The sequence below is a fragment of the Pteropus alecto genome, unplaced genomic scaffold (assembly GCF_000325575.1).
Source record: "Pteropus alecto unplaced genomic scaffold, ASM32557v1 scaffold30, whole genome shotgun sequence".
NCBI lineage: Eukaryota > Metazoa > Chordata > Mammalia > Chiroptera > Pteropodidae > Pteropus > Pteropus alecto.
In genome coordinates this window covers 2792984-2807903 of record NW_006429782.1, presented here as the reverse complement: position 1 = coordinate 2807903, position 14920 = coordinate 2792984, and the positions used below count along the sequence as shown (strand labels likewise).

Genomic DNA, 14920 nt, shown 5'->3' with positions numbered 1-14920 from the left:
GGAAGAGCCGAAGGGTCAGGCACGTGGCTAGTGAGGGGCGACGGAAACGAGACCACGCGCCCCTGGGATGCTCCGGGACTCCCAAGCTCCGCCCCCAAGGCGGCAGCCGGGGCGGGGCGCGTGGGTCACGTGGCCGCGCTGACGCCGACGTGGCCTCCGGCGGCTGCCTGACGTATCCTTCGCTGCGCCCCGTCCACCCGTCGGCCCCGCGGACCGGTCCCAAGATGGCGGCGCCCAGCGGAAGGAGGAACGGCGGCGGCGGCGGCGGCGCGAGCCTGTGGGCTGCGCTGCTCCTGGCGGCCTGGGCGCTGAGGCCCGCGGAGGCGGTGTCCGAGCCCACGACGGTGGCGTTTGACGTGCAGCCCGGCGGCGCCGTGCACTCCTTTTCCCAGAACGTGGGCCCGGGGGTGAGTGCCGCTGCCGAGCGAGGGGCCCAGGCACCCGGAGAGGGGGTGCGGCCCGAGGCGGGGGCTCGCACTTCGGGGACTGGGCCTGAGGAGGGGTGCACTTCCGGCCTGGCGACTTTGAGGGGGCCGGGCCACTAGCCTCAGTCCTTGTCACCTGTCACATGCCCAGCGTGCCCAGGCAGCCCTGTCCCCCACAGCCAGGCGACTACACGGCCATTGGAGGGCACGGTGGGGGCGTGGAGGGGCGGTGCACAGAGGTCAGGAAAGGGGAGTCGATCCTGAGGGGTGCACGCCTCCCGGCCCCTCAGAAAGTCGGTCCCGGTGCTGCTCCGACTAGGGAGGAAGTGGACAAACGTTGCTCTTTCATTCCATGGTGTGAGGCCAGACCCCCTTGCTCGAGGCAGCAGGCCTGGGTCCAGTCTAGCCTTGTCCCCGGCTTATTGGAAAAGTCGCTGCCCCTCTCGTCCCTGTAACAACCATATCGACAGTCACTATTTGTTGATACTCTCTTACTGCTGGGTATTGTGCCGAATGCTTTCTACGTTAGGCCCATTTTGCAGATGAGGAAACAGGCTCAGAGAGGTTTGCACCTGTCAAGATCCACAACAGCACAGAGATGGGCCCCCAGGTGTCCCAAAGCCCAAGTTCCTAGAAGAGTGGGTGCAACCCCCCCTTTCTGCTCTTCATCCCCCAGAAGCCACACGGATTGTTTTTCCTGCCCCAGGAGCTCACTAGTAGGGAGGCAGGGGAATTCCAGGTCTGCAGACCCTGGGAGGCCCTGCGGGTCAGGCTCAGCCTCCTTCCCCTGAGCACAGATGCCCAGACTCAGGATCTTCTTGATTCTGGATGGCAGAAGGGTGGCCTGAGACCCTGCACCTTAGCACTAAGGTTACCCGCCACCAAGCCTTTTCTTCCTCTTCCATTTTCTAGGACAAATATACTTGTGTGTTCACCTATGCTTCTCAAGGAGGGACCAATGAGGTGAGTTCTACAAAATTCCATGTAAATTAGTATCACAATATCTGTCGTCACACAGAGATTCTTTCCAGGATGTGTGTTGTTAACTTATACTTGTTGAACTATTCTTGCTTAACCAATGAAAATGAAAGGGCTCAAGTTAAATAGTGACGGTAGCTTCCACTCGTAATTCCACGGGGCGAACAAGCATCTGGACGAAAGACGAGGTGTGAGAGGCCACTTCCACGAGCCTCTGTTAGGAGTTGCATATTTGTTTTCTGTGCTGCCTGACAAATCAGCACAAACTCAGCAGCTTAAAACAACACTCACTTACTATCTTTCTATTTATGAAGCACCCAGGCGGGTGCTTCATAAGCCAAAACCAAGATATCGTCTTCCACGCTCAGTTTGTTGGCAGAATTCAGTTCCTTGTGGTCTGGGACCGAGGTCCCCATTTCCTTGATGGCCGTTTTCTCCAGCTGGTGGCAGAAGAGGAAGTAAGGGAGATTCGAAGCAGAGAAGGGTGCAGTGCACCTGTCGCCTGCCTTGAGGGCACCATGTGGCCAGGAGTGTAGGTCGCCTTTAGAACAGGGGTCCCGAACCCCTGGGCCACAGACAGCGGTCCTGTCTGCTGAGCTGCACAGCAGGAGGTGAGCAGTGGGCGAACAAAGCTTCATCTGCATCTGCAGCCGCTGGCACTGCTTCAGCTCCGCCTCAGATCATCAGGCATTAGATTCTCATAGGAGCACTGGTCCCTGGTGCCCAAAAGGTTGGGGACCGCTGCTTTAGAAGGTGAGAACAGCCCCTTCTAGCAGCAAGGGAATAAGGGCTTCAGTATTACGACCGCAAAGAACTGATTCTGCCGTCACCGCTTGCGTTGGAAGAAGACCCCAAGCTCCAGTGGGAACGCGGTCTGGCCTGCACCTTGATCTTGCTTGTGAGACAGCAAAGGACCCAGCCCCACCATGCCCAGCTCCCCCCCGCCCCGCCCTTTGGCAACTGTCAGCTTGTTCAACACATCTACAAGCGTGCTTCTGTTTTGTTTTGTATATTCGGGGTTTTTTTGTGGTTTTTTTTTTTTTAGATTCCACATATAAGTGAAACCATATGGTATTCGTCTTTCTATTTCTGACTTATTTCACTTAGCATAACGCATTCTTGGTCCATCCATGTTGTCCCAAATGGCAAGATCTCATTCTTTTTTAGGGCTGAATATATGTACCACTTCTCGTTAATCCAGTCATCTGTGGGTGGATGCCTAGGTTGCTTCCGTTTTGTGGCTATTATAAATGATACTTCAGTGAACATAGGGGCACGTGTACCTTTTTGAATAGATGTTTTTGTTTACTTCGGATACATACCTATAAATCGGATTGCTGGATCGTAAAGCAGCTCTATTTTTAATTTTTGAGGAACCTCCAGACTGTTTCCGGAGCGGCTGCGGCCATTTGCAGTCCCACCACCAGCACACGAGGGCTTCCTTTCCTCCACATCCTCGCCAACACGTAGTGTTTGTCAGTTTATTGACAGGTGTGTCTTACTGAGATAAGTTCCTTCTGTTCCCACTTTGTTGAGAGTTTTTATCATAAATGGATGTTGAATTTCGTCAAATGCTTTTTCTGCATCTCCTGAAACGATCGTGTGATTTTTATCCTTGGTTTTGTCGATGTGATGAAGCCATTAATTGTTTTGCGGATGTTGAACCCCACAGCCTTGCATCCCTGGTATAAATCTCACGTGATCATGGTGCATGATCCTTTTAATGTACTGTTGAATTTGGTTGAGAATTTGGTTGAGAATTTTGGCATCTGTGTTCATCAGGGATATTGGTCAGTACTTCTCTTTTTATGTAGTGTCCTTGTCTGGTTTTGATGTCAGGATAATGCTGACCTTGTAGAGTGAGTTTGGAAGCGTTCCTTCCTCTTCAGTTTTTGGAATAGTTTTGGAAACACAGGCACTAATTCTTTGACTGTGTGGTAGAATTCACCTGTGAGACTGTCTGGTCTTGAGCTTTTGTGGGTTGGGAGTTTTTCGGTCAGTGATTCAATTTTATTGCTAGTAATCGGTCTGTTCAGATTCTCTGTTACTTCCTGGTTTAGTCTTGGAAGGTTGTATATGTCTGAAAATTCGTCCGTTTCTTCTAGATTGTCCAATTTGTTGGCACGTAATCGTTCATTGTATCCTTTAATAATTCTTTGTGTTTCTGTGGTGTCGGTTGTAATCTTTCATTTCTGATTTTACTTGTGTTCTCTCTTGTTTGCTTGATGAGTCTTGTCTGGAGGCTTGTCAGTTTCATTCATTCTTTCAAAGAACCAGCTCTTAGTTTCATTGGTCTTTTGGTTTTCTATTTTCTATTTATTTTATTTCTGCCCTGATCGTTATTATTTCCTTCCTTCTACTTTGAACTTTGTTCAAGTGCTTTTGCTGTGACCCAAAATTTTGTAAACTTGTGTTTTTATTTTCATATGTCTCAAGGTAGTATTTGATTTTCTCTTTGCTCCATTGGCTGTTTAGAAGCATACTGTTTAATCTCAACATATTTGTGTTTTTTCCTAGCTCTCTCGATTCTAGTTTCTCGTCATCGTGGTCAGAAAATATGCTTGATACAATTTCAGTCTTCCTGAATTTATTGAGGCTCGTTTTGTGGCCTAGTATATAATTTCTCCGGAAAATGTTCCCTGTGCACTTGAGGAAAAAGTGTAACCTGCAGTTTTTGGATGAAATGCTCTATAAGTATCTTAAATCAGACTGGTCTAATGCGGCATTTGAGGCCATTATTTCCCTATTAACTTTCTGCCTGGATGATGTACCCATCGAGGTAAGTGCTTGGTAAAGTCCCCAGCTGTTACTCTGATTTCTGCCTATATGGCCATTACTATTTGGTTTCTATACTTTGGTGCTCCTATGTTGGGTTTTATATTTTATATCTTCTTCTTGGAGTGACCCCTTTGCAATTAGGTAATGTCCGTCTTTGTTTTTTGTTACCGCCTTTGTTTTAATGTCTGTTTTGTCTGATAAGCACTGCTACCCCGGCCTTCTTTTTGCTTCTCTTTGTGTAGAGTATCATTTTCCATCCCTTCACTTTTGGTCTGTGTGTGTCTGTCCCATCCCTTCACTTTTGGTCTCGTAAGTAGCATATAGATGGATCTTGTTTTTATTCATTCTTCCATCCTGTGTCTTCTGATCGGAGCATTTAGTCAATTTACATTTAAAGTCATTACTGATAGATGCTTATTGCCATTTTGTTCATTGCTTTTGTTTGTTATTGTTCTTTTCTGCTCCTTCTCTTGATCTGTTTCCTTTTGGTTTACTGGTTTTCTTCAGTATTCTGATTGGGTTCCTCTCTCTTTACTTTTTGTGTGTTCTTTGCATGTTTTTGGTTTACGGTCACCATGAGGTTCATAGATACCCATCTATATCTATAGCAGTTGATTTTAAGCTGACAGGCATTCAAGTTCAAGCGCGTTCTGAAAGCACTACATTTCGACTTCCCCCTCCACTCTTTATGTTTTCGAAGTCATTTTTATATTTTTGTTTTGTGTATCTCCTATTTATCATAGTTATAGTTAATTGTGCTGCTTTTGTCTTTAAACCTCCATATTCGCTTTTTAAGTGGTCGATTCACTGTAATTATTGTATATTTGCCTTTACATGTGAGATTATTTTTCCTTCCTGTATTATTTCCGGTCATGGCCTTTCCCGCATGAAGAGCACCCTTTAACACTTCTTGGAAGGCTGGTTTGGTCATGGTGAGCTCTTTTCGTTTTTGCTTGTCTGGGAAACTCTACCTCGCCTTCAGTGCTGGAGGATAACCTTGCTGGAGATAGTACTCTAGGTAGTGGGTCCCTTTCTTTCAGCACTTAAATATTTCCTGCCACTCCCTTCTGGCCATAAGTTGCTTCTGAGAAATCAGCTCATAGCCTTTTGGGGTTTCCCTTGTACGTGACTTCTTGTTTCCTTCTTGCTGCCTTCAGGATTGTCTCTTCGTCCTTTTGCCATTTTAATTCCAGTGTGTCTAGACGCGGGTCTCTCTGGGTTCCTCTCGTTTGGAACTCTGCTTTTTGGACCTGGATGTCTGTTTTCTGCCCCAGGTTGGGAAAGTTTTCGGCCTTTATTTATTTAGATATTCTTTCTGCCTCGCTCTCTCTCTCTCCTTCTGTAATCCCTATAATGTGAATATCAGAGTGCTTTATTTTATCCTAGAGATCTCTTATCCTCATTTAAAAAAAATTTTTTTTTTTAATTTTGCTGTTCTGATTGTGTGATTTCCAGTATTCTGCCTTCCAGGTCACTGATCCATTTTTCTGTAGTAACTAACGTGCTGTCGAGTCCTTCCGATGCGTTCTTCACCCCAGGTACTGTGTTCTTCTCTCTGACTGGTTCCTGTTACGTTTTCTGTCTTTGTGGACGTGCTCGCTGACTTCCTCTGTTGTCCTGGCATGTTTGTTGAGCATGACTACGACCGTTTCTTTGGATTCTTTGTCAGGCAGGTTGCTTATCTTCGTTTCGTTAGGATTTTTCTCCAGGGTTTTTGTTGTTGTCGTTCCTTTGATTGGGGCATATTCTCCCATCTCCCCATTTTGTGTTTGATTTTCTGTCTGTTCCTATGAGTTAGATGGAATAGCTCTCTCTCCCAGTCTTGAAACAGTGGTCTCTGTGTCAGATGGATGTGGCGATCGGTTGAGGTTGGGCCGGGCACGAGCGGCGCCTGGTGTGTCGCAGCCTGGAGGAGTAGGTTCTGGGAGGGGCGGCCTGGCGCGGCTGCTCGGCGTGCACTTGGCGTGCCGTGTCACGGGAGCAGGGTCTGATGGGGCTGCTCAGTGTGCCCGAGGCTCGGCGGCCTCTCAGCTCCGCCCTTGTCCTCATGGGCAGCCTTGTGTGCACATGGCGAGTTGGGCGCCTTCCCCGGGCGGGCGGCCCACGCTCACAGCGGCGCCCGCCTTCTCGGCACTGTCTGGACCGGGGAGCCCCATGTGCGCACAGCCCAGTGGACGCGTGAAGTGGCACCCCGCGGTACCTACTGGGTCCTCCTCCGGGTGGAGGGGCCCCTGGTATGCGGGCCGTGGCGCCCTCTGCTCCTGCTGGGTCTAAGTCTAGGAGAGGTGGCAGGGGATGCTGTCGGCCCCTGCAGGTCACAGGCACCGGATGGAGCTCTGCCCGCTGGCCACGTACAGGGGAAGCCCCGCAGCGGTGCTGGCTGGCCGCTCCCTCCCGGGGAGCTCTCTGGGTTCCCCAGCCTTCTCCATCCGGTTCCTCTCGTTTGTCGTGCAGAAGTGGTTCAGTTGACTCACAGTTGTCTCAGAAGAAATGCTCTAAATATAGGTGCACCTTCGCCGTGTCCTTGGGAGGGGGCCAGCTCGGGCCACCTACGCCACCGTGGACCCGCCTTCTGAATTACACATTTTAAAAAGGTGAATTGTACAGTCTTTGTAAACTAGCAATTGGTTCCCACATCCGTGCTCCAGGCAAAAGGCGCCGAAGTGACCATTTACTGCACTGTAATTAATGCTCCCATTAATGAAAAAGCCATGACGTTAAACTGGGAGCATCCGTCATCGGAGGTCACGATTACTCCGGGGGGCAGGCTGTAAACTCGTGGGACTGGCGACCCGGAAGTGCCTCGGGCAGCCGGGAAGGTGACGGTGGTCCCGTTTCCACCTGGCCCCTCCTCAGGGGCCATGAGTTCGACTGTGCTGGTAGACTGTGCTGTGTTTTGGAACCAGTTTAAAATTTTATTTTAATTACTTTTTAATTTTTAAAAAGCGAACACACTCACATTGTCCAAAAAGAAAAGCATGTAAAAGTTGACAGTGCCTTCTAACTGTTCAGGTCTCACCCACACCCCATGGGCGGGTGACCACGTTTATGAACACCTTGCGTCTTTTCCGAGGACTTCTTTATGCCTACACGAGCAGGCCTGAGTGCACTGTCCTCCCTTCTTTTCTTATTGTTGTTATTTGTAAATAGATTTTAATTTCTAGAGTTCACAGCAAAACTGAGCAGAAGACAGATTTCAATGTATCCCCCTGCCCGCCCCCACTCACGGCCGTCTCCAGGGAGCGGGACGTTTGTCACAGTGAGAACCTACACCGATGTGTCATGTCACCCCAAGCCCATGGCTGACATGAGGGTTGGCTCCTGGTGTTGTGCATTCTGTGGGTTTGGTCGGATGTCTGATGATGTGTGTCACAGCGAGTAGCTTCACTGCCCCGAGCAGGGCGTCGGGGCACCTGGGGGCCAGGCTCCAGCCGCGTGAGCAGTTCGCTCACTCTGCAGAACTGGAGGCACCCAAAGCTCTCAGAGCTGGCCCGTGCACGGCCCCGCCGTGTGCCTGGACTGACCCACGCCTTCCCCGTCTCCCCAGAGGTGGCAGATGAGTCTGGGGACCAGCGAAGACCAGCAGCACTTCACCTGTACCATCTGGAGGTGAGCTGGGGGTCCCGGCGGCGGGGTCTCCTGGAAGGAGGTACGCTAGCCCAGACTGCAGGGGCGAGCACACCACGGGGAAAGGGGGCAGACAGACCGACGGGGTCCCACAGCCCAGAGGCACACACAGGGGGCGTGCCACCCTGTGCAGGGGGTTACTGGGGCGGGACGGCTCCCCAGGGACTGAGGCCAAGAGGGGCTTGGGGGGGCAGGGACAGTGCAGCCCAGGCAGTGGCCACAGCACCCAGGAGAGGAGCCAGGCTCCCCAGATGCTACGCCCCCATCGTCACCCCTTGAGTCACGTTCATGGGTTTGGTCTCCCCTCCAGGGGCTGGGGCCTTGTCCCCGCTTCTCGTAGCTGCACCGCTGATGCCCAGCCTGGGGCGGGGGTGGCGAGCCCGGGATGGGGTGAGGGAGACGGAGTGTGCAGCCCAGTGGGGGGAGGGGCAGCCTGGAATCATGTCCCTTCTGCTCTGGCTCCTTGGCCTGGAATGTGCCACCCCAAGCGGAAGCAATTTCTTGAGCATTTATTGTGTGCCTGACATCGAAGAATAAGCTGTGGCTCCACCCTAAGGGGACTTGGGTCCACAAGGGGGACAGATCAAGCTGTGACTCAACAGGAATCAAAAGAAGCAGCGTGTTTTAATTATATGTGCAGGTGTCGCCCCAAAGTCTCCTGCTCAATGCCGCTGTGGGAGTCCTGCCTGTTTTGCTGGACTCCCGGGGACCCAGGTGCTCCCCAGGCTGCACCCTATCTGTGCTGCCTTCGCGGCCTCAAAGAGAACCGTCATGGAAGCAGGGGACCGGGGTGCCATCCTTACTGGGCTGCTGTCCTCACGGGGCATGTGAGCCCCGGCTCTCTCGCAGGCCCCAGACACCTGCCGACCCCGGGGCCACCTGCTCAGCTGAGAGGTCCGGCGTAAACGGGCCTGGGCTCAGATCTCAGACATGGCTGACCGTCCACCCGCACAGGGGCTTAGTCTGAACAGCTCCCTGGACGCCCCCTCTGTGCCTGCCACCCCCCATCCCATCCTCGCCCCCTCCTCCTTGGCCCCCTGCTACTTTCTCTGCCCCCACTCCATACGTGGCCCAGTGGAGCTCTCCACACTGCAGACATCATTGTCCTCTTGCTGTCACCAGTTCTCCCTTGTCATCTCTCTGCCATGGCATGCTTAAATGCCCCCATTTGTCCCCTCTGAGGCACCTTTGCGGCCCCCATTCCCTCTGCCCAGAACAGCCCCCCTCTTTAACTCCTGGACTTCTCTCCCTCGGGCTGTCACTCGGCCCTGTGGCAGTGCCTGGGATGTCGTGGCCACTCAGTGAAAGGATGCAGTGAATGGACATGAGGGTCCCTGTCCTAGAACAGCTTGCTTCTGGGCAGGGAAGGAGGCCTGTGAGTGACAGGCTGGGAGAATGTTCTGCCGAAGAGGAGAGGGGGCGATGCTCAGGTCCCTGTCCTGTCCCGGAATCAGCCGTGCTTGCCAGTGGTTTCCGTTTCGGGGAGCCAGGGACACGTGGCCCCAGGCCGAGCCCCGGGCCGACCCCCGCTGGTCTCTCTGCAGGCCCCACGGCAAGTCCTACCTGTACTTCACACAGTTCAGGGCGGAGGTGCGGGGCGCCGAGATCGAGTACGGCATGGCCTACGTGAGTACCGGGGGCGTGGGGGTCAGACCCCTGGGGACAGGCAGGATGAGGACAGGGACATCGAGTGCCTACAGGGGGATTTTGTAATTTGGAAGAACACGGAGCACTGCGCAGACCTCCAGGCCCGGAAGTGCAGGGGGCAGGGGCTGTGCCCACAGAGGGGCCCTGCTGGCCGGGCAGAGAGCGGACACCCCGGTGTCCCTGCCCTACTGCCCTCAGCCACCTGCTGGGAGAGCCGACATTAAGTCCGAGGGCAGGGGCCTGGGTGCTCGGCCCTGGGACAGGCACAGGGGCGGCCGGGGTGGCCGTGGCTCGCTGGTATGTGTGGGGCCACAGCCTTTGGCTCCTTGGCCTTGGGGTTCACGTCCCGGGCAGCGCCTTCTGCTGCGCTCCTGACCCCCACTGTCCTCTGCCCAAGGCTGGCTGCACTGCGGAGCCTGCCCTGCTGCTGCGTTTGGGTCAGAAAGTTCGAAAACCACTCGTATCTGTCCAGGTTCAACCAGGGAGCGGGACGAGTAGGAGACGGGTGTCAAGAGGTTCATTGCCAGGAGCTGGCTTCTGCCACGGGCCTGGCCAGGTGGGTCCGGAGCCCCAGGCCGGGCGGCAGGAAGGCCGGCGCTGCCGCCCCACTGATGGCGCCAGGCCCACCAGCGCGTCCAGGAGAAGCCCCTGAAGTCAGCGCAGGGCGGGCTTCTCTGTCCCTGGGAAGGCCCCGCAGTGAATGGTCTCAGCTCTGCGGGAAGCGGAGCGCAGAACCCTTCACGGCAGCCCCCAGCGAGAGGCTCGTGGCGGAGGCTCCAAGTCCACCAGGTGGCCTGTCACACTGTCGAACCGATGATTCTCCAGGGTCCCTTGCTATTTTAAAACTATTATTTAAGCTGATTTGAGAGGCACACAATTCTGAATTTTAAAAATTACGTTCAGGAGACTACCGTGATTGCTTCATTGCCGTGAATCGAGTGCCACCTGCCTGGGATTTGCAGCGAAGGCACAAATCTTCACGCGGCCGGCAGCCTGTCACGGGGGTGGAGCAGGTGCCCCCGGCCCCTGCGCTTCCCAGGGGAGCAGACAGCCGCGCTCTGTCCTGATATCTGTCCTGACCGGAGCCTCCGCTTTTTCCCTCATAGTCCAAAGCTGCATTTGAAAGAGAGAGCGACGTTCCCCTGAAAAACGAGGAGTTCGAAGTGACCAGAACAGCAGGTGCGTGGCGACGGGTGCGGACGCGGCGCCCAGGTGCTCGGGGAAGGGGCAGGGGGGTGAGAGGTGACACAGAGGGCCAGGCAGCCAGCGGGGCCCGCCCCTGCACTGCAGCCCTGGAGTCCGCACACTGCTCCTGTGAAGGCCCCACGTTAGATGTTTTAGGGGTGCACGGCCTCTGTTGAAACTGCTTCAGCTGCCCCGTGAGGCACAGGCCACACCACGTGTCAGTGAACGGGAATGGCCACGCTCTAACCACACCTTACCAACACGGAAATGTGACATCCGTATCACTTCAGTCTCAGAAAATACCACTGTTGTTTGGATTTTTATTAAACTATTTAAAAACAGCCCCCATAGCTCTCGGGGGCGGGCCACGCGGTGCCAGCCCCTGGTCGCTGGGAGCGCGAGTGTCCTCGCATCTGTGGAAGGTGGAGGGCCATGAGCTCCCACGGCCTGGCCGACCTGGGCTCTGTGACCAGGAAGAGTTTCACGACTAGGACTGCGGGCTTGATGGGGAGGCAGGGGTCACCTCATGAAGCCCCAAGCGCCCCCGACCAGAGTCCTCCAAGCCACATTCAGCCACGAAAGGCGGAGGCTGAGCAGAAGAGGGTGGGGAGCTCCAGAGTTGGGGCTCGGCCTTACAGAGCAGGGGGCAACAGCACGTGGTTGGGACAGTGGACACAAGTCCTGAGGGTACTGGTTTCAGGGGACAGGTGAAGGGAAGGAACGGTGTGGCTGCGGCAGCCACCAGGCATCAGAGTGGGGGGGGGCATGGGCGGGGCTTTAGGAAGGAGGGACCCAGAGGTCTCAGCGACCTGAGTAGAGGTCAAGGACAGGAGCTGGGTGCCAGCTCAAGGAGTCAGGGTCCGGGTGGGAGTTGGGGGGGTGGTGTCCAGAGCCCCCGACCCTGCTGTGAAAGCACCACCTGGGCCTCAGCCACGTTCGCCAGCGCGAGAGGGAGGTGACACAGCCTGGCCCCAAACCTGTCCGTTCTCAACAGGGCAAAAATGGCCACAGCTCCTCCCCTCTTGGACTTCCCTGTGGCCTCTCTCTGCCCTCGGGACAGGCCCCCCAACCTCCGCCTGTCCTCTGTCCTGCACCTGCAAGACCTTTGGGGCGCGGTCCTTTCCACCTGCCGTCCCCTGGGGACCGCTCCCCTGCCCCGCCAGGTCCCGCTGCACCCCACCTGGCCCAGGGCCCGGAGCCCCTGGGAATGGCGAGGGCTCTGCCACGCGTTTCTTCTCCCTGCCCCGCCAGGTCCCGCTGCACCCCACCTGGGAATGGCGAGGGCTCTGCCACGTGTTTCTTTTCTCGCAGTGTCCCACAGGCCTGGGGCGTTCAAGGCCGAGCTGTCCAAGCTGGTGATCGTGGCCAAGGCATCCCACAGTGAGCTGTGACCGGCGGCTGTCCCTGGGACGGCCAGCACGTTGCTGGCTGTCTGGGGGGACTGTGGTCTTCCTGGGCTGACGCTGCCTGGCTCGGAGGGGCCTGCAAGGCGGCCGGGGGCATGCTGGGCCCCACCCCCCTCGCTCTTCTGGACACAGACTGGGTCTGAGCCCCGCAGCTCATCTCACAAGGAGAGACATCGGCACAGGAGGGGGCGCAGCTTTTCTGGAGCCGTCGTGTCTCCCCCTGGATCAGGCCAGGCCCCAGCCGCCCGGGGGAGAGTGGTGCTGCCGTCCCCTGCCCAGGCGACTGCTTTCTTACAGCTTCCCCAGGGACCACTACTTTTCAGACTAACTGGGAAGAAATGTTATATTTAAATAAATAAAAGTTAAAAAAGCAGTCGCGTAGACTGGGCGTCGCACGGGTACCGCCTAGCGGGCGTGGGGGCCGTGGCTGGAACGGCAGCAGGGGGCTGCCCGCCCCGCCCCACCTCCCTTCCCTGTTGGAGATGGTGGCCTTGTGTCCCCAGGACACATGGAATGTCTGCAGGTACAAAAGCAGCAGGTCTCAGGGCAGGCAGCCGCGAGCCCGCTCCAAGGGCCAGACCCTGCGCCTCACGGAGCCGGCAGGTCACCCCAAGGCGCAACCGCTCTGCAGACCAGGTGATGGTTTTGCTTTGTTTTTTAAAGCCAGATTGCAGCATGGTGATTCAAAAAAACACAGGAAAAAATAACCCCCCCAAATGCCCCAGCCACTCAGTGGGGGCTCTGGTGTCACAGCAGTGGGGGGCTGGGCGTCTGACTCCAGCTTGACCGCCAGCCTGACCTCTGACCATGTCTTCATGAGCACACGGGGCTTGGGCTCCTTGCTCACCCGAGTCGCCTCACTGCCTCCCACCCCGTGCCGACCTGCGGAGCTGGGCGCTGCTGGCCCCACTTGCCGGAGGGCAGAGGACATCGGCTCCTGCCCACGGTTGCACACCTGTAGGAGGCAGCGCGAGTGCCGATCCGTCCACACCCACAGCGAGGCCTGCGGTAAGACCAGTGCAGACCGAGGCGCATGAGAGTGACGAACAAACAATTAGAGAGGCACCTGGGGCCAGAGCCTCTGGGAGAATCGGCGTGTTCTGCCACCTCAGGAGAGCAGGTCGCAAGGCTCCACATGTCCACAGGGAGGGTCACTCGACCGCGAATGGCCCAGCTCCATGATATGATGAGCACGGCCACCTGCAGGTCACAACAGGGCCCCCTCCAAACCGGGCATTGGGACACTGAGCCCCGAGGGGTCAGCCCAGAGTCACTCACCCCCTCTGAATCCCTGGTGTCGCCAGAGAGGCAGAGCGAGGGGTGCGGTGCAGCGGGACGGGAGGCCCTCTCTGTCCTCGCGTGACGTGTGCGTCTCAACGCAGCTTTCTGCAGCTTTGGAGAAAGCCACCCTGGCCCCAGGCCCTTCCGTCACGAAAGCCTCGTTGGGGCACGCAGAAGCCACGCCCTGCCGCTTCTCTAGACTACCGTCCCCGCGCCTGGTACAGCGGAAATTGGACCCATTGGCAATGGCCACAGACGTGTGACATTCGCCTGCAGCCTCAAATTAAAAGGCAAAATCTGTCAATACTTTGACCCACCATCAAGAACCACCTGACGGCCCACTGAACAGAAGTCCTGTATCTAAGGATATAAAGAAGCCACGTCGAGCCTGGTAGAGGGAGCAGAGACACGGAACGGGCAGGTCCCACACCCACGCATGGCGGTTAAGACTCCGGAGGGATGTCTCAGCTGTGGGAGGTCCCCCCTGGGGAGCGCAAGGTCTTGGCCCCACACTGGGCTGCCCAGCCCAGGCCACCAGTGCCAGGAAGAGACCCCCGTGACATCTGACTGCAAACCAGTGGGGACTACGTCCGGGAGAGACCAAGGGGTGCTAGATAACGAGGCGCTGTTGTAAGGGCCCACGACAGACTCGCTGTCACAGGCTCCCCCAGCTCCAGCGTGGGGCGGGTCAGCTGTTCACAAAGCACCAGGGGGCTGGCAGGGCTGGGGCCAGGTGAGTCAGACACCATCGCTCCTTTGTTGAGCCCTCCTCCAACCCAGCTGGCAGGCCCAGGCAGACACCTTATCTGAGTCTCCATGAACCTGGCTAATGGTTTTACCCCCCGGTGATTCCGAGACCCCACCCCACCCGACTCGCTTGCCCGGCCAGACCCGCTTCCAGCCTTGGCTCATGCTGCGGACTTTCCCCTAGACCCTCCAACTTCACACGAGTGGTGGCTGCCCTGGGCTTGCGCTGCAGACTCCTCAAAGATCCACAAATCCCATGGAAGTTCCACCAGACTCTCAAACGTCCACAAACCCCAGATGAGCAGTGGCTGGCCTCGGTGTTCTCGCCAAGCGGCCTCAGCCCAGCACAGGTGGTGACTGGTCTCAACTTGAATTTTAACTCCCTTCAGGTGGCCCCAAGCAGTGGCCAGTCTTGGCCTGGAACATAGCTCAACTGAGTAGCCACAGACAGACTTGGCACAAGTGCCCGTGGGCTGGCCTCGGCTCGCATCGTGGTGCCCGCCAAAGGGTCCCAAGCTTGGCAACAGTGGCAGCCAGCCTCAGTTCACACCATAGCCTCTCCTGAGTGCCTGTAGGCCCAGCATGCCTGGCAGCCAAGCACAGTTCCCTGTCCAGCTCCCACCATGCAGTCCCAATCCTGGCACAAGGGGCAACTGCCCTTGGCCTGTACAAGCCCCCCACCAGCACGATGGTGGCTGGCTGGAGACCATACCAGAGCTCCGCTAATGTGATCCCCACTCCGGGGGTGTCAGCCCCGACAACAGCTCACTCGCCAGCCCTCACAGCCAGTCTGCATGAGAGTCACCCCACTCGCCAACATGCCAGCAGCAGTCAAGGTTGAACTAC

General features: G+C 56.1%; 1 protein-coding gene across 1 annotated transcript; it reads left to right on the top strand.

Moving 5' to 3' along the window:
• The first annotated feature begins 148 nt into the window (after positions 1–148).
• On the top strand, positions 149–12419 carry MYDGF (myeloid derived growth factor). The gene is made up of 6 exons (XM_006904116.3): positions 149–407; positions 1338–1388; positions 7729–7790; positions 9353–9434; positions 10562–10634; positions 11952–12419. The coding sequence occupies exons 1-6, from the start codon at positions 225–227 to the stop codon at positions 12029–12031; spliced, it is 531 nt and encodes a 176-aa protein (XP_006904178.1). The 5' UTR covers positions 149–224; the 3' UTR covers positions 12032–12419.
• The last annotated feature ends 2501 nt before the right edge of the window (positions 12420–14920 follow it).

What these genes read in the sequence shown, in the direction of transcription:
- MYDGF (XM_006904116.3), top strand. Translation starts at nt 225, where the DNA reads ATGGCGGCGCCCAGCGGAAGGAGGAACGGCGGCGGCGGCGGCGGCGCG. An exon ending in CTCAAGGAGGGACCAATGAG is followed by an intron (nt 1,389 to 7,728) that starts GTGAGTTCTACA and finishes CCGTCTCCCCAG; the next exon opens with AGGTGGCAGATGAGTCTGGG. An exon ending in TTCACCTGTACCATCTGGAG is followed by an intron (nt 7,791 to 9,352) that starts GTGAGCTGGGGG and finishes GTCTCTCTGCAG; the next exon opens with GCCCCACGGCAAGTCCTACC.